At 43.3% G+C, this 23,312-nt stretch overlaps 1 protein-coding gene across 9 annotated transcripts in view; it reads left to right on the top strand.

Moving 5' to 3' along the window:
• Positions 1 to 23,312, top strand: part of TRPC5 (transient receptor potential cation channel subfamily C member 5) — a 270,382-nt gene that overhangs the window by 108,182 nt on the left and 138,888 nt on the right. For 8 of the 9 annotated variants that reach the window (XR_014834492.1, XR_014834490.1, XM_085006063.1 and 5 more), the window contains 2 exons: positions 860 to 1,003; positions 20,805 to 21,203. Coding sequence is in view for 7 of the 9 variants with exons in the window: in XM_085006063.1 (XP_084862189.1) it covers positions 20,826 to 21,203 (378 nt within the window). In the remaining 2 variants the exon portion in view is untranslated. 9 annotated transcript variants of the gene reach the window in all.

Raw genomic sequence — 23,312 nt, 5'->3', positions numbered from 1 at the left:
GAACAATGGAGGAAAACCCTCTTCTAACAATATATTCCTCAGAGTCTCCATTAGAAGAAAGATCTTGGGCTGGTTCCCCTTATGATGGAAATCACGAGGATTCATTAAGATAGCTCTGAGCAGTATGACTGCTCTTTCTGGGAATCAGCACTCAAGAGGCTGTGGGCATAGACATCAGAAAATAAGAGCAGGAGTTCCCGTTGTGGCTCAGTGGTTAAAGAATCCGACTAGGAACCATGTGGTTGCGGGTTCGGTCCCTGCCCTTGCTCAGTGGGTTGACGATCCGGCGTTGCCGTGAGCTGTGGTATAGGTTGCAGACGCGGCTCGGATCCCACATTGCTGTGGCTCTGGTGTAGGCCGGCGGCTACAGCTCCGATTCGACCCCTAGCCTGGGAACCTCCATATGCCGCGGGAGCGGCCCGAAGAAATAGCAAACAAAAGACAAGGGGAAAAAAAAGAAAAAAGAAAGAAAATAAGAGTAACCTCATCTTTGTGTCCTACTCTATTCTACCTTAGGCATTCTGACATATAATGTTGGACTGACCCCAGTGTCAAAGGGAGAGGTGATTCAATTGGGATTATCTAGTTTATTGAATCTATAAAAATAGCCCAAGCCAGTAACTTTCTCAGACTCCATTTCTTTGAGCCTGAGTCATCCTCCCGTCCTAACTTTATGGGGTAAAAGCATGGCTAACTGATAAATATGTCCCTGATTTGATGCTATATCTACCCCAGTGGTACCTAAGTATCATAAATGTTGCTAATACTATGTAATCATTTATTGTTTTAATACATAGTTGATTTTAGGGCTGGCATTGATTTTAGCAGTCATCTTTATTTTGTCATCCTCATTTCACAGAACGGGAAACAGACACAAAGAAGAAGTAATGTGACTTGTTCAAGTTCATACTTCACATTAGTGGAAGAGCTGAGATTAGACTCCGTCCAGGTCTCCTAATTCCCAGAACACTATTCTTTAAACTGCACCATTGTACACATAGAGGTATGTACATTATTTCCAGGTAAGTCCCCTGACAGATTTTATCTTTTATTTTAAATTGTACTGCAGTAGCATTTGAAGTCCTAGTCTTATATGTTGGGACAGGCAGGGAAGTAGAGAATTAGCCAATTTTGCAGGAAGCAGATCCTGTACAAAAGTAAAATCATCTCAGTAACAAGGGTGACCTGGTTTTAGCCATCCCAATATGCAGAAGGAGAAAGTTACAAAACAGTCACACTACAGGAGATTGCATTATAAGGGAATACTCAGCAGAATGTCTTGAGTGCATTTAAGCATTTAAGATCATTACTTGGTAGAACCTCTGGGACAGAGAAACAAAGTTAAAATGTTAACAGTCAGGAGTTCCTGTCGTGGCTCAGTGGTTAACAAACCTGACTAGTATCCATGAGGATGCAGGTTAGATCCCTGGCCTTGCCCAGTGGGATAAGGATCCACCATTGCTGTGAGCTGTGGCAGAGGTTGCAGACTCAGCCTGGATCCCAAGTTTCTGTGGTTGTGGTGTAGGCCAGCAGCCACAGCTCCAATTCAACCCCTAGCCTAGGAAACTCCATATGCCATGGGTGCAGCCCTAAAAAGACAAAAAGACAAAAAAAGAAAAAGCTAAGAGCCAGTGCCAGATGAAGACCAAGAATGCAAAATAAGTATCTTTGAGATAAAATGGAAATCATGAAGAAATAGAATCTGATAGGACCTCAGTTCACCGTGAAAATACCATGCCCCTAGTAACCAGCCTAGTGAAGAGCATTCCTCAATCACATGGATAACATCTCTACCATTTTTCTAGTAAATTGGGCTTAAATTTAGATATTATCTCAAGGTTCTTCCTATACCTTATCTCCTATCGTTTACCCATTACTGAGTCTTGTTTTTCTTCCTTTAAAATAACTCTAAAATTCTTCTCTTCTCCATTTGACTGCCAGCACTCTACATGGGACACCATTATTTTAAGGGAAATAGTCCTATTCTCTTCTACTCTAGTTTATCATTTGTATAGCCATAGGTGTCATCTTATAATATACATCTATGCATTCTTGATCACATCCTGTTTAAGAATCTAGAGTGGCTCTCCAATGCCTATAAGATCAAGTTCTAGCCTCTCAACCATATGTTCAATAGCCTCCAACAAATAGGTCCAGTTTACCTACTCCTGCATACTTCCTTTTTTTCCCAAACACTGCGATACCCAAGATAGTGCCAATGCCCACCCTTGGCTTCTAACGTCACCCCATGTATAGGAGAGATACTCTTCCAACTCCCACATCTGCCTACCTAAGCCCCACCTAGCCTTTAAGATCCAGCTCAGGTTCTACCTCTTCTATATACCTTTCTTAATCATCTCACAATAATTCCAGCTAATCTTGATCTTTGCAATTTTAATTAGTGCCAGCGATACTCAAAGCACTGATCTCCTCACTTCCTTAGAAATGGAAAAAATGAACAAGTAAAATTTGAACCCATTTAATAATGTCCTGCTCTGAAACAGAGAGATGGACAAATGTGCATATAGCCTTTGATGTCTGTTACTATGAAGAATGCCAAACCATCACTTGAAGGACTCCTCAAACTTTCCTCCTCCCAAGATGAAAGTAACATCTGTTGGAACATACACAGTATACTTCATTCATGACACATTTCCCATTTGTTACAATATGTATAAATTTTAGAATATGTAAGAGGTAAAGGACTTTGGATCATCAATTATACATTATACATGAGAAAATCCAGGTCCTTTTCTGTTTCCTGAGCTTTCTAGTATTTTCTTACCCTTTAGAAAGCCACTGCTGATAAATTAATAAAACAATTGTAGAAAGAAGTTCAACAATATGTATCTTTAAAAATGCTCCTAAAAGGGGGCGGGGGGGGAGTTCCCATTGTGGTGCAGCAGAAACAGATCTGACTAGGAACCATGAGGTTGCGGGTTTGATCCCTGTACTCACTCAGTGGGTTAAGGATCCAGCGTTGCCATGAGCTGTGGTGTAGGTCACACACATGGCTTGGATCTGGCATTGCTGTGGCTTTGGCATAGGCCAGCAGCTATAGCTCCATTTAGACCCCTACCCTGAGAACTTCCATATGCCGCAGGTGTGGCCCTAAAAAGACCCAAAAAAATGCTCCTGTTTTTTGTCCCAATAATTTGACTTCTGAGAAGCTGAGCAAGTAACCCTTGAATATATACAAAACTACTTATGTACAAAAATATCTATCACGGCTTTATTTATAACAGTGGAGATAAACTGAAGAAAGCCTAAATATCCCCAAACTTGGAGACTAGTTAAGCACATTATGGTATACCTGATCTGACCCAGTGAAATATTATGTAGCCATTGAACATGATATTTTAGCATATGATTGCATGAAATATACTTTCTCAGTTTCACCTAGCAGAGCCATTTCCCTACAAGGTAAATTGGTGCTGGAAAGAACAAGAGATTTAAAAAGTGTTATTACAGATAATGATATATGGGAAATTCTTACAAAATATTAACTGAAGAAAACTAGATAGAACATGTAGTATAAAAGATGAACTCATTTAAAATGCATAAGGGGGGAGTTCCCGTCGTGGCGCAGTGGTTAACGAATCCGACTAGGAACCATGAGGTTGCGGGTTCGGTCCCTGCCCTTGCTCAGTGGGTTAACGATCCGGCGTTGCCGTGAGCTGTGGTGTAGGTTGCAGACGCGGCTCGGATCCCGCGTTGCTGTGGCTCTGATGTAGACCGGTGGCTACAGCTCCGATTCAACCCCTAGCCTGGGAACCTCCATATGCCGCGGGAGCGGCCCAAGAAATAGCAACAACAACAATAACAAAAAAAAAAAAAAAAAAAAAAAAAAAAAAAGACAAAAAAAATGCATAAGGGGGAAAACTGGATTTTTTTTTCTTTTTTTAAGCCACATCGTTTGATTTTTTTTGTGAGAATTCATGACTTGCTAGTTTAAGGAAACTTTTTGCAATTTTTGTTTTAAAATAGGAGTTCCCATCATGGCTCAGCGGAAACGAATCCAACAAGGAACCATGAGGTCGCAGGTTCGATCCCTGGCCTCACTCAGTGGGTTAAGGATCTGGTGTTGCCATGAGCTGTGGTGTAGGTCACAGACATGGCTCAGATGTGGTGTTGCTGTGGCTGTGGTGTAGGCTGGCAGCTGTAGCTCTGATTCAACCCCTAGCCTGGGAACCTCCCTGTGCCGTGGATGTGGCCCTAAAAAAAGACAATAAAATAAAATAAAATAAAATAAAATAAAATAAAATAAAATAAAATAAAATAAAATAATTGCAGACACATATAAAAGTTGAAAGAATAGTACAAAGAACTCCTGTGTACTATTCACCCAGATTCCCTAATTGTCAGCATAAAAAAAACTTAAAGTCCCTCTGCCTCATTTAAGGAGGGTTTGGTCAATAAGCTCCTATATGAACCTTGTCACTTTAAATGCCAAAGTGAAGGGGTAACAGAGAGGGGAAAGACATTCATCTTGCATAGCCTGTGGGATCTGGGATGAAAGCCAAACCCAAGACTAATAATCAGATGCAAGACTTAACCAATTACACTGCGTATTCTTTGCTGTAACCAGTGTCATCCTATTCTGCCTTTCCCTTGACTACTTCAAGGAACATCATGCAGACAATGTGATAATGAGTGTCGAGCAACAGATTTAAACTCCCCCATGCAGCTGAGTGACTTGAGGGAGACAAATATATATTTTTTCACTCATGTCTTCACTCTCGAGAAAATGAAAAGCATTGATTTAATCCAGCTGCCAGCGGTTCCACATAACTTGCCTGGACTTCAAAGAGAAATGAAGAAGAGTTGAAGACCTTACAAAAATAAAAACACCATGTTTCCATAGCTATGAAAATGCATTATGCAAATGAAAATACCCATATTTTAACATAGATACTGTATATTTCTATCCTGAATTTGAAAGAATTCTCCATATTACAAACATTTTGGAGGTGGTAGAGACATTTGGGTCATCCAGCACTGTCCAATAGAACTTTCTGTAATGATGAAAATGTTCTATCATCTGTGCTGTCCAATACGGTAGCCCTGAGTCACCTGTGGTAATTAAGTGCTTGACATGTGCTTGATGCAACTGCAGAACTGAACTTTTATTTTATTCCATTTGAATTCATTTAAATTTAAAGAGCCAAATGTGGCTAGCATCTACTGTACTGGACAGTGAAGATCTAGACACTTTATCACTCCATGTAGTTCCCTTCATCTCTCTGCACTCTTCCTGATAATCACATCCACTCCTAACCGCTCCAGTTACCACTTAAAATGATGATACTCAATTTTGGTTGCATGTTATATTCACCTGAGGAGATATTTTTAAATGTCAGTGTGTGCATGTGGGGATGGGGAGTTACTGTGACCCAAGGATGAGTGGTTTTTAAAAGCTCCTCAAGTGATTCTAATGTACAGCCGGGACTGAGAACCTTCGGTCAATATGCTGAAAACTCCCAATTCTGTATCACTGGGTTTCAATGCTGTGCTCCACCTGCTGACTGGAACTCTCCTTCCTAATGTCTGGAAAAAAATTAAAACCTCAAACACCAACATATCAAAATGAGATATCATTATCTCCATGGCCCTTACCCAAATCCTTCAATCTATAATAATAATTTGACTTACTTCTGCCACTTTGCTATTTGTTTTCTATATGTCATATTATTTTGTTCCTCAATTCCTTCATTATGGCCCTCTTTTGTGTTTTTTTCTCTTGGTGGTGTATTTTTTGATTAACTTCTCATTTCTTATTGTATATATGTTTTTAGTTATTTTCTTAGTGCTTACCCTGGGGATTACAATTAACATCCACTGTTCTAGCAAGCTAACTCAAATTAATAATAACTTACTTTAATAGTATAAAAAATCATTTTCCTATGCAACTCCATCCCTCTCCCTCTATGTTGTCATAGATTATAACCCTATATATTGTGTGTCCATTAGCAAAGAATTATAATTTTTGTTCTATGCATTCGTATTCAAAATCATATAGAAAAAAAACTTGCAAACCAAAATACAATAACAGTGGCTTTTATTATTAACTCTGTAGTTATCTTTACCTGTGTTCTTTATTTCTTCATATGACTCTGAATTACTATCTAGCCTGAAGGACTCCCTTTAGGATTTCTTGTAGGGCAGGTTTACTGCCAATGAACTCCCTCAGCTTTTGTTTGTCTGGGAATGTCTTGAGTTCGCCTTAATTTTTAAAGGGTAGTTCGCAGGATATCAAACTTGGATTGAGAGTTTTTTTTTTTTTTTTCTTTCAGCACTTTAAATATATCACCCCATTGCCTTCTAGCCTCTCTGGTTTCTGAAGAGAAATTGGCTGTTAATTTTTATTGAGGATTCCTTGTCTCTGACAAGTTACTTCTCTCTCTGCTTTTCAGATTCCCTCTTTCTCTGTCTTTTGATAGTTTCATTATAAAGTGTCTCAGTGTGGAATATCTTTGAGTCTAGCTTTCTTAGAGTTTGTTGACTTTCTTGGATATGTAGATTCATGTATCTCCTCAAATTTTGGAAGTATTTGGCCATTAATTCCGCAAATACACTTTCTGCCGCTTTTTCTTTCTTCTTTCCTTCTGGGATCCCCATTATGCATCTGTTGGTACACTTGATAGTGTCTCACGTACCTCTGATGTACTCTTCATATCATGTCATTCTTTTTTATTTTCTCTCCCTCAGTCTAGATAATTTCAATTAATACATCTTCAGTTTCACTAATACTTTCTTCTACCTTCTCAAATCTGCTTTTTAGCATTTGGCAAACACTGTTGGGAAGGCTGATCCAACTCGGAGAATATTCTTCTTTTTCATGCAGCAATTCAATGCCTATGTATTGACCGGGTAAAACATGCAATCACAATTCTTTGAGCACAAAATCCATATATCCCCCTCTCCCAGCACCAGCAAGCCACACTAAGAATATGAGCCACTGTCCCCATGGCTATCAACAAGCTAAGGAGTGGGACATGGTAAGGAGTTCAGTAAAAATGCTACAAAACCCTCGTACCAAAATTTAGTAGCTTCTTTCTTTGTTAAGCACTACTGTGATTATTGTAAGAGTTTATTAGATTCCAGAGTTCAGAAAAGGTTGATTTGAACTGATGGGTTTGCTAGGTTAATTGTTACATTAGTGAAGAAATGGGTTTTTGAAGTTCCCTACTCTGCCAATTTTTGCAGTGTCCTTTATTACTTAATCAAAGTTCTTGTGGAATTTTTTTACACATTTATCCTTTCATTTAACTTTTTTTCCTGGGCTCATATAAAATCCAAATTGGATACTTTTTGTAATTTATGTCATAATATGGGAAGAAATTATATTTTTATTAGGTTGACTCTATTCAGCAACAGAGTATTTCTCTGTTCTCTTTGGTCTTATTTTTATCCCCTTCAATAACTTCTTTTACATGGATCTTGTTCCTTTCTAAGTAAATTCATTTCTGGATATTTTAAGATGTTATCACTATTGCACATTGAATGTTTCCTTTTAAATTTTGGACCGATGATTATTATTACTGACATACACTTTTAAAACTATTGGTATTTATATATTTTTCTTGCATTCTATCACCTTATTGAAGTCTCTTGTTAACTCTAACAGATTTTTGTGAAGTTTCTTGGGTGTTCTATTATACAATTATATTATCTGCATATAAAGGTAATTTTGTCTCCCCTGTTAAATACTTATAATATTTTCACATTCTCTCTTATTACATTAGTTGGAACCTTAAAATTGAACAATAGTGCTGATAATGGCATTCCTGTCTTATTCTTGATTTTAATGGCAATGGGTCCACTTTTTCACAATTTATTATGATATTTACTATTGATTTGAGTAAACAGTATTTTATGTAGAGATAGTTTACTTCTGTTCCAGTTTTCTTGGTTTTTTTTTTTAATAAATAGCTGCTGAGTTATACCTGTTTTTTCATCTATTGATACAATCATGTTTTCTATTCTTTAAGTGGTTGACTTATTTACTAATTGTATTGAAAATTTTCCTCATGTTGAACCCCGCTTGCACTTTTTGGATAAGTTTCACTTGGTCATAATTTATTATTCTTCAAATTCACTTCTGGTTTTTATTTGATAATATTTTATTTAGAATTTTTAGAATTATTTTCATGGTCAAAATTTGTCTGTGGTTTTCATTTTGGAGTATCATTATCCAGCATTGGAATCAAGATTATGCTAGCTAGCTCTGTAGAATTATTTGAAACATGTTCTTCTTTTTTTCTATATTCTGAAAATAGTTTAGCATCAAGATAATGACCTGCATTTTTAAAGTTCTCTATATGTGAAACTACTTGAACTGAACGATTTTTAATGGGTAGGTTTTTCTAACTTTTTTAATTTCCTCTATGATTGTTAATCTCTTCAGGTTTTCTATTTGTTTGTGGTTTAATTTTTGTAATTTTCCAGAAAATGCTATCACTTAGGATGTCTTCAGCTTCTTGTAACTGAAAAGCAAGCCTTAAAATAAGCTAACAAAAAGAGAGTTTTCATCTCACACAACTAGAAGTCTAGAAATTGATCGGTTCCAGATTGGTTCATTCAATTGGCCAAAGACATAAAGGTAGCAATGTATGCCCTCCTCAACTTGGAGGCTACATCTTTTAGGTTGGCTCTCTACATAGTCCCAAGATGGCTACCGAAGTCTTTTTGTTACATGCAAATGACAACATTCAAAGGCAAAAAGGAAAAATATTTCTTTTTTTACATCACTTTTTAAGAACAAAGAAACTTTTCCCAGAATCCATCTAGCACATCTCATTGGGAAGAAGTGAATCAAATCCCCAAGTCTAGGCCACTCACTGCCCAAAGAAATGGAATTGCCAATATTGACTTAGACTAATTTGGACTCTTTCTTTGAAGTGAAGGAGGGGCTTCCTGCCTAGGCACTTGGCTGCAAGGAGAGGAGGAGGTTAAACATACGAGAAAAGCAGAGCTCTACTGACAGCATTCCCCTAACTCTCTCCCTACCACTACTTCATGTAGTAATTTAATACATACCTATTGAGAGCCTACTATGTGCCAGGCTCTGAATATAGAGTAGTAAATATGATGGATAAGGTTCTTGCTATTACGGAGTTTACATTTTGTTTGAGAGAGCTAAATGTTAAAATAATAAATAAAAATATGAGCATTTCAAATAGAGATAAGTTCCTCAAGAAAATCAAGTATGGATAATGAGATAGAAGGTGACATGAAGGGGCTTGCTCCATCAGAAAATGTGTTCTTGGGAGGCTTTCTGAAGAGATGACATTTGATCTGAAATCTACATAGTAAGAAGGAAACTGAAGGTCTAGTAGAAGAGGACTGTAGGCAATGAACCACATATGCAAAGACCCCGAGATGGTCATGTGCTCGAGAGATTTGGAGAATAGAAAGAAAGCCAAAGTTCTCTTAAAATACTATTGTGTTTTATATACCCACACCTGAGCACACCTGCTGTGTCCCTCATCTAGAATGGCCATCCCTACATTGCTATCTAGCAAACTCTCACCAGCTCTCTAAGACATAGCTTAAATATTACTTTCTCTTCAAGTACCTCCCCAAGTAGGATTGAATACTTCCTCTTTTGTGTCCCTACTATATATTAGACGCTGTATCAAACTGTAGTACATTTAATCTACTTTCATTTTTCTCTCTCCCTTTGGACTTAGAAATATTTAAAGGCAAGGGCTATGTCATTTATATATGTATATTTGTATTCCCTACTGCCAAGTGTTCTGGGCATGACAAATACTAGGTGCATAACAAATACTGAATTGAAACACTGAGTTTTTGCTGTTGTTGTTGTTACTTTTTAGGGCTACACCCACAGCACATGGAGGTTCCCAGGGTAGGGGTTGAATCAGAACTACAACTGCCGGCCTATGCCACAGCCACAGCAACACCAGATCAGAGCTGCATCTGCAACCTACACCACAGCTCATGGCAACACTGGATCCTTAAACCACTGAGCGAGGTCAGGGATCGAACCCTCAACCTCATGGTTCCTCCTCGGATTCGTTTCTGCTGTGCCGTGATGGGAACTCCTGAAACAATGAATATCAACTATTCCTAGCCCTAGTAAAACATTGTGAAGCATACAAAAGAATCTACATTCATTGAAGTAGTTCAGAATGTAGTCTCTAGAGTCAGAAGCTTGGCTCTTATCCCACTCCCAGCACATACTAGCTGTGTGAACTTAAGCAAATTACTCAACTCTCTGTGCCTCAGGCTCCTTATTTCTGAGGTGGGAAATTATAATGATAACTACCTGAAAGTGAGGAATAATTTAAATAATATATGTGAAATGTTTAGCATGCATAGTATCTGGCATAAGTGCTTAATGTTAATTTATTATTGTTTATAAATTAATGAAATTATTGGACATGATTTACACTCATGAAAAGCATAGTACTACAAATACACTACTCACACAGGGTTCTCTAAAGTGTCACCTGAAACAAGATGTTATTGTGTCTTGACCTCAGCCAAGCATTGCTAAATGAGAAATGAAGAAAAAGGTAGCTGCAGTGTAATAGATGCTGGCCTGGCCATTCTAGAGAACTGTGTTCATTTCTGAGCAACATACCTTAAGAAAAACAAAGTATAGTATAACTAGAAGCAGACCACTAACATGCTCATAATTCTAGAGAAGGAGAGACTCCTTGGGGTAGAGACAGACATGAGTGCTGAAGTCAAACACGTGAAGGATTTCCATGCAAGGAAAGAAGAGCTTTGCTCGATACTGCTCTAGAGAGCAAAGCTAGTGCCATGGAAGAGAAGTTGTAGGCAGGTGATTCCAGATGAATGTAGAGAAGCATTTGTCGCCTGTCAGCCATCACCATGAAGGTGAGAAGATGGTGAGCATCTCATCAGTGAAGGTGCTCATTAACTGAACAGTCACTTAACAAGGATATTGTCGAGGGGGCTTTTGCGCTAGGCAAGGAAGGGATTGTTCTAGATGACCCTTGAGGTCACTTGTGGGAGGTTCAAGATCTGGATTTTTTTCTGGGAAAGATTAGCATTTCTGCATTAAAATTAGGAAGTTCACACATGCACACACACAGGCTTTCCCTGACCAGCCCACTCCTGTGCCTACATACATGAAATTTCCGCTGTAGTCACTCATCAGATTTGGCATTTAAGGTCCCCGTTCAAATGTAATTTCTTCCTAGATGAGGTCTGGCTTTAACACTCAGGTGTTATCATCAGCTTCTATCCCAGTGTCTGGTACATATTCATTGAATATATTTATTTTCCACCATTCATACTCAAGTTCATCAAATTAAACCTACTTTCCTTAAAGGCTCTGAAGAGACGGACAAGTAGATAAGTTTGGATAAGAGGAAGCGGTCACAAGGGTTTCACCATTCAAGCTCAATCTTCATGGCACAGAAAGAAAGCCACGCATAGATACCATGTCCTTCCAAAGGCAGTATTCTTTTTTTTTTTTTTTTTTTTTTTTTGAGTTAGGTGGAAAGCCAGGCTTTCTTCCTCACAGACAAAGTCCTGAGCTGGGCAATGATCTGGGCTGGGATTTGGCGAGACCATTTTGCATCCTGGCCTTCTGCCCAGCCCATTGATTTAGCTCTTTAAATCACATCATTTAAACCCACAAATGTCATAGATCCCATTAGACAAACTCCTTTTTTTGCAAATGCAATATTTGGTTTTGGCTTGTGGTTGCCCTGTTTTTTAAGTATGCTAACCCCTTCCCATAATTGTGTGTTTTAGCCTGATGGTCCTGTAAGTTCAAACACTTCATTATTATATTAAAATTAAGAAGAGAGACATACATACAAACAAAAAGGATTATTTACCTCCTAACATCCCTTGCCCACATTTTATGGTTTTGATGACTCTTTTATTTTTTTCTTTTTAATTTTATTTTGTTTGAAGCATGTTCATGATTAAATCTGTATGCTGGCTTATTTGAGTGACTGCTCTCTGATTGTATCTTCCTCAGTCCTAGTTCTTCCTCTTCTTCTTCTTCTTCTTTTTTTTTTTTTTCTTTTCTTTTTTCTTCCCTTTCCTTCCTTTCTTTTTGGTTTAGAGAAGCCCTTTCAATATTTCCTTTAACCTGGGTTTTGTGTTGCTGTATTCTTTAAGTTTTTGTTTGTTGGGAAAAATTTTTATTTCCCCTTCTATTTTAAATGATATTCTTGCTGGATAAAGTATTCTAGGTTGCATATTTTTTCCTTTGAGCACTTTAAATATCTCTTGCCATTCCCTCCTGGCCTGTAGTGTTTCTGTAGAGAAATCAGCTGATATTCTTATGGGGGTTCCCTTGTAGGTAACATTCTGTTTTTCTCTTGCTGCCTTTAGGATCCTCTCTTTATCACTAACTTTTGCCATTTTTATTATGATGTGTCTTGGTGTGGGTCTGTTTGGGTTCAGTTTGTTTGGGGCCCTCTGTGCTTCTTGTATCTTGAATCCAGTATCCTTTAGATTTGGGAAGTTTCCAGCGATAATTTCTTCAAATATATTTTCCATTCCTTTATCTTTTTCTACTCCTTCTGGAATTCCTATTATGCGTAGATTGGCCCGTTTTATATTATCCCATAGGTCTCTTATATTGCTTTCCAGTTTTTTGATTCGGTTTTCTGTCTGTTGACCAGATTGAGTGATTTCCATTATTCTATCTTCCATATCACTGATTCGTTCTTCTGCATTATTCATTCTGGTTTTTACTGCCCCTAGTTCAGTTTGCATCTCTGCAAATGAATGTTCTAGTTTTTCTTGGCTCCTCCTTATATTTTCTAGCTCCTTTCTGAGGGTATCTGCATTGCTGTTCATATCTTCTCTTAATTCCTTCAGTATTTTCACTATTTCTCTTTTGAACTCCAGGTCTGTCAGACTGCAGAGATCAGTTTCATTGTTGACTGTTTTAGGTGAGTTCTCCTGTTGGTTTGACTGGGGGTGGTTTCTCAGCTTCTTCATCTTGCTTGTTGTCTTCTTTCTCCTGAGGGAGTTGTACTCTCCGTTATCGGGTAGTGTTTGCCTTGTCACTGCCCTGGAATATTTCCTGAGGGCTGTCGTTGTTGGTCAATCTTTTTTTGAGGCAGTGTGGCTTTTCTGGAGTGTTGATGGGGCTAACAGTGTTTCTTTGAAGCAAAGGAGGACTTCCTGAGGGCAGACAGGACTGGGAGGTCCACCCCACGATGGTAGCAGATTTCACTTGGTTCTCAGCACCCCCTGGGATCTTGGGCGGGTAGCAGGGCCCTTGGAGACTCAAGAGGTTCCTCCCCAGGGCAGCCCGACTCAGAAAGACCGTCTGAGATCTTTTCCCGATTCGGCCAGGCTTGTTGCAGCTTTTCTGGGCTGCAGGGGGTCCTGCCTGGAGCTGGCAGTCCTATGCAGCTGGTCCACTAGGTCTCAGCACCCCTTGGGGTCTTGGGCGGGGGCAGGGCCTTTGGAGACTCAAGAGGCTCCTCCCCAGAACAGCCCGACTCAGAAAGACCGTCTGAGATCTTTTCCCGATTCGGCCAGGCTTGTTGCAGCTTTTCTGGGCTGCAGGGGGTCCTGCCTGGAGCTGGCAGTCCTATGCAGCTGGTCCACTGGGTCTCAGCACCCCCTGGGGTCTTGGGCGGGTAGCAGGGCCCTTGGAGGCTCAAGAGGCTCCTCCCCAGGACAGCCCGACTCAGAAAGACCGTCTGAGATCTTTTCCCAAGTCGGCCAGGCTTGTTGCAGCTTTTCTGGGCTGCAGGGGGTCCTGCCTGGAGCTGGCAGTCCTATGCAGCTGGTCCACTAGGTCTCAGCACCCCTTGGGGTCTTGGGCGGGTAGCAGGGCCCTTGGAGACTCAAGAGGCTCCTCCCCAGGGCAGCCCGATTCAGAAAGACCGTTTGAGATCTTTTCCCGATTCGGCCAGGCTTGTTGCAGCTTTTCTGGGCGCAGGGGGTCCTGCCTGGAGCTGGCAGTCCTATGCAGCTGGTCCACTAGGTCTCAGCACCCCCTGGGGTCTTGGGCGGGTAGCAGGGCCCTTGGAGGCTCAAGAGGCTCCTCCCCAGGACAGCCCGACTCAGAAAGACCGTCTGAGATCTTTTCCCGATTCGGCCAGGCTTGTTGCAGCTTTTCTGGGCTGCAGGGGGTCCTGCCTGGAGCTGGCAGTCCTATGCAGCTGGTCCACTAGGTCTCAGCACCCCTTGGGGTCTTGGGCGGGTAGCAGGGCCCTTGGAGACTCAAGAGGCTCCTCCCCAGGACAGCCCGACTCAGAAAGACCGTCTGAGATCTTTTCCCAAGTCGGCCAGGCTTGTTGCAGCTTTTCTGGGCTGCAGGGGGTCCTGCCTGGAGCTGGCAGTCCTATGCAGCTGGTCCACTAGGTCTTAGCACCCCCTGGGGTCTTGGGCGTGTAGCAAGGCCCTTGGAGACTCAAGAGGCTCCTCCCCGGGGGAGCCCGTCTCAGAAAAACCTTTGGAGAATTAGGTCGATCTATTCACGGCCTGGCTAGGCTTGTTCTAGCTTTTCTGGGCTGCAGGCCTTTTCTAGGGGGCTGGTGGTGTTTGGTGCTGCTCTGTGGAAGTGTAGCCCCTCCAAAGGGCAAGCAGGCCTGTGCAGGGAGAGCCCCTGCGGTGGTAGGCTTCAGGCAATTGTTGAGGCCAGCCCTCCTGGATGGCAGGCAGCCCCAGGTTCCGCGAGAGCGTAGGGAGTGGCGGGGGTGGGGGGAGGGAATGCACTGGGAAGCACAGCTTTCTGCTAGCTAGCGGGCCTGTAAGCTTGCTGTGGCGTGGGGGGTATTCTATGGGGACCCACCCCTTCTTCTCTCCGCTCCCCAGCACGGGCGCAGACCAGGCTCTTCTCCCAGGTTCCCTCTGAGGCGGCTTTCCACTTCCCCGCCCCTAGAGTATTGCTCCCTTCCTCTGCCGACAGCTTTGTTTTCTAGTCTCCCAGGCAGTCTCTGCCCCGTCAAATGGTTTAGAGACCTCCCAAGCAGTTTCCGCTCTTCCCCGCCCCCCTAGCCCGGGGACTAATCTCTGGAGCCGAGGTCTCGGTACCCAGCCCCCCCCCCCCCAGGCGTCCCCCGGCCCTTTCTTGGGGACTAACCTTCGGAGGCGAGGTCTCGGTGCCCAGCCCCAACCCAGGCGTCCCCCGGCCCCCTCTCGGGGACCAACCTTCAGAGCTGAGGTCTCGGTGCCCAGCCCCCACCCAGGCGTCCCCCGGCCCTTTCCCGGGGACTAACCTCTGGAGCCGAGGATTCGGTGCCCAGCCCCCACCCAGGCGTCTCAATTTTTGGTGACTGTGCCCGTAGTTCAGATGGTCCGTTGGGTTCTTGATCGTTTTTCCGTACTCCGACTTACTGCTACACTCTTCTCTGCATCTGGAGATTCCTCCGGTTCGTTTGATCTTTCCCCCGGTAGGAGACTTTCCAGGGTGCGGGATCCCTTTCTCCTCCGCAGTTCCCTTTCGGGAGCGCCCGTCCCGCTCGGATTCACCTTCTCTCACTCTCCTCTTTTCTCCCGTTCTGCCCAATAATGTCACGAACTTCTTGCCGTTATTGGAGTTTAGGTTCCTCTGCCAGCAATTGGTTGTTGTTCTGTGTGAGTCATTTCTTCTGTAGATGTGCTTTTTTTGTTGTGTTTGTGGGAGAGGGCGAGCGTGTCCCCCTACTCCTCCGCCATCTTGTCCTCTCCTGCCCATTAGACAAACTCCTCTGGCTAGTAGCACAGATAAAAAAAGGGGGGAACATGATAAACCCCCTGAGGCAGCCTGATAGACCATTCCTAATCTTTCATGCTTGGGGAACTACACTGGGAGTGGGGTTTACTCGTAAAATGGCATGAAGTGCTGGTTGGTTTCATTTCATACAGTTAAGAATACACCTCAAGGCAAGTGCACCATGATGAGAAAGCCAACCTCATCTCCTGGCTTAGGTTAATGGCAGATGAGTGCAATCTGCCAAGTATAATGAGTGCCAAGTATAACGGTAAAGGGTGATGAAAAGGAAACTTCCCAATAATCCATCCTCAGAGATGCCAGAAATTCCATCGTTAGTTACTAATTCCCCAAATAATGGCAGACTAGGACTAAGAGTAAGCATATGGAGAAAGGTTTGGGTCTCAGCACTTGGAGTGAGACTGAGGCTAAAACCGTGAAGGTCAGATGGTGCCAGCTGTGGGGACTGGCTGAGAGCAGGGCACTAGGCAAGTCAGTAGGCATCTAAATAAGCCTACACACAAGCAAACAATATAGGGAACCCATTTTTTTTTTTTTGTCTTTTGTCTTTTTCGTTGTTGTTGTTGTTGCTGCTATTTCTTGGGCCGCTCCCGCGGCATATGGAGATTCCCAGGCTAGGGGTTGAATCGGAGCTGTAGCCACCGGCCTACGCCAGAGCCACAGCAACGCGGGATCCGAGCCGCGTCTGCAACCTACACCACAGCTCACGGCAACGCCGGATCGTTAACCCACTGAGCAAGGGCAGGGACTGAACCCGCAACCTCATGGTTCCTAGTCGGATTCGTTAACCACTGCGCCACGACGGGAACTCCGGGAACCCATTTTACATCAGCCTCTGTGTGTAGTGTAGAGCCAGGCATGGATCCAGAAAAGAGATTTCCAAGGCTGACAGCAGGCCTCTCCTTTCCCCTCCATCATATCTTCCATGTCCTTCTAAACATACATCTCTTTACTCCCCAGGCCACAGCAACTTTCCTAAACAGGAAATTCACATTAAGGTGTTCCTGGCTGTTGGCCACATGATTTGTTATTCTTTCCAGGGGTAGTTTTAGAGATGTAGGGCCTTAAAGCAAAGGAGTGACTCTCTACGAGTACAATCTCAGGCAAACCTCTGGAGGAGATATTTTCTCCTTCACGGCAGAAAACCACGAGGCTTCTCATGACACAGCCCACTGGGAACACACTAGACCAGATTAATTTCAATGCAAGACAAGTAACGCTAGACTCTGAGTTGACGCCATCTATATCATTCAATTACACTTCTTTCAAGTCTCAAATTTACCGTGATTTTACTGTCCCCTCTCTTTGCTGCTATAACCCAGATATCTGGCCCATAGTGAGAATTCAATGAATGGTACTGCTTTTTGCTTTCATTATTATTACTCTTAGAAGCTGTAGTAGTATTAGGGCCACGCCAGTACCTGGCGGAGTGCCTGGGACATATTAATTATCCAAAACTATAATAATCATTTTATTGCACTGGCTCCTGGCATAATGCCTGGCACACAATAAGGCACTGATTGAGCTAGTTCCCTTTGTTCTCATCTTTCCCTGAGCTACATTTCTCATCTGTCTCTCCTTTCGCAGCTGCGCCTTGCTAAAGTGGGCACAAACCTCCTTGTAGCAATAATGCTTAACCCAGCACCATCAGTGACACCATCTGAAAAGACATCTAGCCTTTTCTTCCAGGGTAGCCCCTTAAATGGCACACGGAAAGCAAATATTTAAGATCACTTTTTTCAATGGGGAAACTGAGGTTTTGAGCTATTGCCTTGTAATTTTAGTTTGCCTCTAATTCCCATATCCTATTATAGTCTTAAAATATGTCTCCCACCATTGTCTCCCCACGAAGCCCTGACCAATCTCACCACCTTTGCTCTTGCACTGGGAGGGACCTGAACTACCCTCACGTTTTCACACTAAATTCATCCTCCAAGGACTGATGAAGAGCTACCTTCTCCATGAAACCTTCTTTGAGACTTTCAACCTCACAGAGCCCTTCCTGAAATCCCAAAGCATCAAATCAGTCTCACATAAATTAGCACTTCATTCTGTGACGGTGCCAACCTCCTCAGCTAGATCATATTGGCTCATTAAGCATCCATTTGTTGAGCACCCATCAGCTCCAGACCCTGTGTAAGTGCTGGGAAGGCAGGAATCAAGGTACTCCTGCCCCAACAGCAGGAAGGCAAACATGCAGTGGAGCAACATTGGAAAATGTGATCTAAATGCCAGTGGGGAAGTCAGAGGGAGATTGGCTAACTTGCTTAAGGTACTGGGGGGAAGGCTTCACAGCAAAGGGGACCTAGGAGCAAGAGGCTGAAGCAGAGAGAAGAGTTTGTTAAGTGGAGCAAGTGGGATGAAGCCATGTGCAAATGCATGGTTGTGAAAGGGCAATTCAGAGAATCTGGCCCAGTACGGCTAGAACTTGGGGGTGAGATGGAGAGAGATGAGAAAATATCATGGAAGCTTTACTCATTTCATTCATCAAATACATACCAAGCAGCCAGGGTGTGCCAGGAACTTGGCTGGGTTCAAGTGCTAGAAAAACAGGACAGATGTAATCCTTTGAGCTTCACGACAAATTAGACAGAACCGATGATCACCCAGGAAGACAAAGTGATATGTAACTAGATTTTTTTTTTCTTTTTCGGCCATACCCGAGGCATATGGAAGTTCCTGAGCCAGGGACCAAACCTGAGCCATATCTACAACCTACCCCACAGCTGTGGCAGTGCCAGATCCTTCTTAACCCACTGTTTTGGGCCAAGGATCAAACTGGTGCCTCCACACAGACTAGCCAGATCATTAACCCACTGCACCACAGCAGGAACTCCATAACTAGAAATTCTGATGAACATTAGAAAGGAAGAGAAAAGGATACAATGGAGAGATGAATATGAAGGAACTACTTTATAGAGGGTGGTTAGTGAGGGCTTCTCTGTAGAGGTGACATTTTGTTGAGGCTTGAAAGATGAAAAGAGCTGGAGAAGAATGTTCCAGGTGATCAAACGTCTTAAGATGGGTGAAAGCTTGGCACATTGGAAGAAATCAAAAGAAGCTCCACATGGCTAAAGAATACTGGATGAGGGTGAGAGAGGCTTAAGATGACATAAGTCAAGTAGACACAGGCCCAAATCTAGTAGCTCTCAGAAAGGAGGGTTGATTTTTATCAGAAGAGCAGCAGGAAAGTAACCAAAGAGAGAGAGAGATAAGATCAGATTTGTGTGGCACCGGCTAACTTGGGGGTGGCGTGGAAGACAATCTGGAAGGGGACAGGATGGAGTCAAGATGAGTCGTTATAAGGGTGTGGAATAGTGCAGGTGAAAGGTAATGAAGGCAGGGACCTTTCCTTCTGTTCCAGATGTGACAAGCATAGGGCTAGGCACACGGAAGGCTTCCATTGCATTTGTATTGATTAATTAAATAAATGTAAACTGAATTGGGCCGTTGAGTCTCTTTGCAGGAAATCACACTGTCTCTTCTTCTCTCCCCCCTTTTTTTCTTTATAATGGAGACAGGGAGGCAGGGAGGGCTGCTACAATTAGTATTATTAAAGTCGTTTGCTGTTTAGTAACAAATACTTCCTCTAAATGCCGCTTTGCTTTAGTCACCGCTGAGTTACTTGAAAGAAGCAGCAGTGTCTCTCAAGACAGCCAAGCAGCCCTCAGCTCTCCTGAGATTTGGATGCAGAGAGAAATTTGTCATTTGGGCCTGTTCAGGGCACGAGGCAGCACTAACCTTCAAATACTAACTTCCCAGAAGATCACGAGCACATGAATTGCAAATACCACTTGGTGTAATATATGCTCCTCACTCTGCCAGAGCAGAGATGTAATTACCTGGAAGAGTAAGGCAAATGTTTGTGGAAGCCACATGTCTTCATCATCTCTTACATCCAGGAGATGAGACAAGAGGCCCTTTATCACATTTCCATTTCTTTTTGCTGGCAAAACAGTTCGATAATGAAAGACACTTCAATGGGTTCATCCCAACTCAGCCTCCAGAGGGTCCTGGAGGTCCCAGGGATGATAGGGAATGGGGAAGCAGTCACCTAATGGGTCTGAGCCTCATCCTCTTCCCCTAGGAGGATAACCATTCCTATGGCATAGGGCTACTACTGGGGCTCCATGAGGAATGTGTATGAATTTAATCTGTAAACTACAACACAAAAGCTCTGTACTGTGATTCATCCTCTGCCATGAAAGGCAGAGGCTGTCTTTTATTCTTGGCCTTGCAGAGAAAGTTAAACATACTGTAGGAACTCAACAATAAGTTTTGCTTTGAAATCACTTCTATTAATATCCGGCTTTAGATGTGGTGCATGTAAAACAGACCATTCACGTCTCAGGACTGAATCAAGAGGATTCTCGGATCTGTCAGCTCCACAGTTTGGGGATGGTGGAGGAAAAAGTTGTGAGTGGGTGGAGGTACATGGCTGTAGTCTGGAGGAGTCAATACCCCTGCCCCAGTGTTCAGCAGGAAGAAGAGGGTTCCCGTTAGCACTGAAGCAGGATTTCAATCCAGAACCTGCATGTGGGGCAGCAGCAAATGAAATCCTACAAATTAGCACAGACCCCGGGTCCAAAGGAAATTGGCCAAAGATGAGTTCCAGCTTTGTATCATCAATCAGAAGTATTAACCGTGAATATTTTCAGGCGATAGAAGGGAAGAGTGAAACTAACTGGTGCCATGTCTCTGGAGGTTTTTGCTCTTTGCCAGTTGCTTTGATCAGTCATTATCTCATGTAATACTCACAATAGTATTATGAAGTAGGAATTCATCTTCAGCACAGTGCCTGTTATCCAGTAAGCACTCACTAAACCATGACTCCATTAATGTTCCTAATATTGAGAAGCTTAATAACTGAAGTACCGTGAGCTTGAGTAACTTGTCTAAGGTCACAGAGCTCATAAAGCCAGGATTTGAACCCAGGTCTTTCTGACCCCAAAGCCTGGGCTTTTTCCGCTCTACCCCTTTGCAAGAGGAGAAAGACTGTGGCTTGAAGATAGCTTAGGATTCTCCAAGTCCGTAACAAGGCTGCCCCATAACTGGCCACTTGAGACCTTCTGGTATCTAAGAATATCCTTGGTCTTCCTCTCTCTTCATTCAGGTTTCTAAACTGCTATGAACCATGGCCCAACTGTACTACAAAAAGGTCAACTACTCACCATACAGAGACCGCATCCCCCTGCAAATTGTGAGGGCTGAGACGGAGCTCTCTGCAGAGGAAAAGGCCTTCCTCAATGCTGTGGAAAAGGGGGACTACGCCACCGTGAAGCAGGCCCTCCAGGAGGCCGAGATCTATTACAATGTCAACATCAACTGCATGGATCCACTGGGCCGGAGCGCCCTGCTCATCGCCATTGAGAATGAGAACTTGGAGATCATGGAGCTACTGCTGAACCACAGCGTGTATGTGGGGGATGCACTGCTCTACGCCATCCGCAAGGAAGTTGTGGGCGCTGTGGAGCTTCTGCTCAGTTACAGGAGGCCCAGTGGAGAGAAGCAGGTGAGAAGTCCCTACAGCCAGGGGAGCAGCCAGGGACAACAGAGCACTGGGGTCAGGAGCCTTGAAACTAAGCAAGCTTAGGGAGGCTGGAGTTGCAAAGCCCTGTCACGGCAACCCTCTGCTCTCAAAAGTAGCATTGGTGATCTCGGGGGTATCCTCCAGCTACCCTGCTTGGCCTGCAGTGTTTTACTCATTTGCTTTTCCTTATTAGGATTTGCTTAGAGAAATTCAATATTTAACCTCAAAGTGTGCTCTCCATTTCCAGAATGTTCAAGCTCCTTCGACCCTCCTTACCCCACCCCCCACTCTATATCTTCATTTCCTTCCTCTACTCAAGGGTTACATTCTAGAGAAGGAGAAACCTAACACAGAGCTGAGCTTTCTCCTTTTCACCCACTCCCTCCTGAAGGACTGGAGGGCCAAGGTGCAGATGCAGATGGAAACAGGGCCTTACATATCGCTCCAGTTCTGCTCATGCGACTGCCTTCTAACCCTAGATATTGGGGAGTTTGGCCTCTGTGATTCTCCTATCCTCCAAGGCACCTAGGTTTAATATTCTGGAACCATCTTTGAGTTCTTCCTCTCCCTTGTCTCCACGTTCGATCCCCAAGCGCTGTGAGTTCTTCCTTCCCAAAATCTTTTAAATAGAGTCTTTGTTCTCTAGCCTAGCTCCCACCACTGGGCCTCTAGTTCTCATCATTGCTCCCCTAGACGAGTGCTTCTCAAACTATGGTTCCTAGATCTGCAGCATTAGCATCACCAGGGGGATTTGTCAGAAAATGCAGATGCAGAAGTCTCAGGCCTCACCAAAGACCGACTGATCAGACAGTCTGCGGGTGGACCCCGCAGGCTGTATCTTAGCAAGCCCTCCAGGGGATTCTGATGCCCACTCAGGTTTGAGAATCCCTGTCCTGGGTCAACGTGAAAACATCTGTCTGGACTCCCCACCTCTAGTTTCTTTCTTTCTCTCAAGCCATCCTGAACGGTGGCACTGGCTTGTTCTTCCCCACATAGCATAACAATCCTGTCATTCCTGTCCCTCCTCTCGGTGACTCCAGTGTCTCCTCATTAGAAGAGAAACCAGACCATGAAGCCTAACACTCAACAGCCTTTGCTGATGGTCTTTTCTAGACCTGTCTCCCCCTAGTCCATTCTAAACCCCTCAAGTCAGACAGGCCTCTTCACTCTCTCTCTTCCTTTGTAGCATAGTAGGGGCAGGTAATAGAAACAAACAAACAAAAATTACAGAGTCATCCAACACAGAATACCACAATATATTAAAAAGTAGAAATAGTACAAATCAAAACCAATATTGCAAAGTGCTTAGAAAATACCGATAAGGAAAACACTCAACATGCAAACCTTATGGGACGTGACCAAAGCTGGGTTTAAAGGGAATTCACGGCTTTAATACTTGCCTAGTTAAACAAAAAGGAATGAAAATAAGTTAACTGATAACTCGCACACTAGGAATTGGAATTGATAGAGCAGAAAGGAAGATACTTGATTAAAGGTTTCTTGGGCAAAGGGCCTGAATCAGCATTTAACACAGTGCCAAGAGAGAAGGGACCTTATCTCTTTTTCGCTGCTATCTCCCAGCACTGGGAAAGTGGCTGCAATGTCACAGCCGCTCAATAAATATTTGTTTTCTGAATGAACAGTATGCATTCATTCAAATGTGCAAAGCATCGTACATGATTTAACCCTCCCAGCTGCTGGGTTAGGCAGATACTATCATTACTGCCCCCATTCTACCCATGGACAAATTGAGTCACAGGATGGTTAAGTCAGTTGTTGGAGATCACAGTAAATAATCAGAGCCAGGATTCAAACCCCAGCAGCCCAGCTCCTAAATCCACCCTCTGAACCACAGGGCTATACTGCTCCCTTGGCAGGCTGAGTTAGGTCTTAGAAGTCCCAGCACAGGGGCGTTCTGAGACAGGGTAGGTCAATGGAGGACAGAGGGGCCCTGGAAAGGGCAGGCCTATAGGATGGGGATACAGAGCAAAGCAGAGCGGTGTGAGCATGTTCCCTAACTAGTCACCACCCCCATCATGATTGATTTATTCTGGGGCCCTTTTCCCTAGAGCCCTGCTAAGGATCTGAGTG

Source organism: Sus scrofa, chromosome X (assembly GCF_054392235.1).
Source record: "Sus scrofa isolate SSC_HxYL_T2T_F1_AM1 chromosome X, Sscrofa_HxYL_maternal_Yorkshire_Landrace_v2.0, whole genome shotgun sequence".
NCBI lineage: Eukaryota > Metazoa > Chordata > Mammalia > Artiodactyla > Suidae > Sus > Sus scrofa.
The sequence above is the reverse complement of the archived record's forward strand: the minus strand, read 5'-3'. Positions and strand labels throughout refer to the sequence as shown.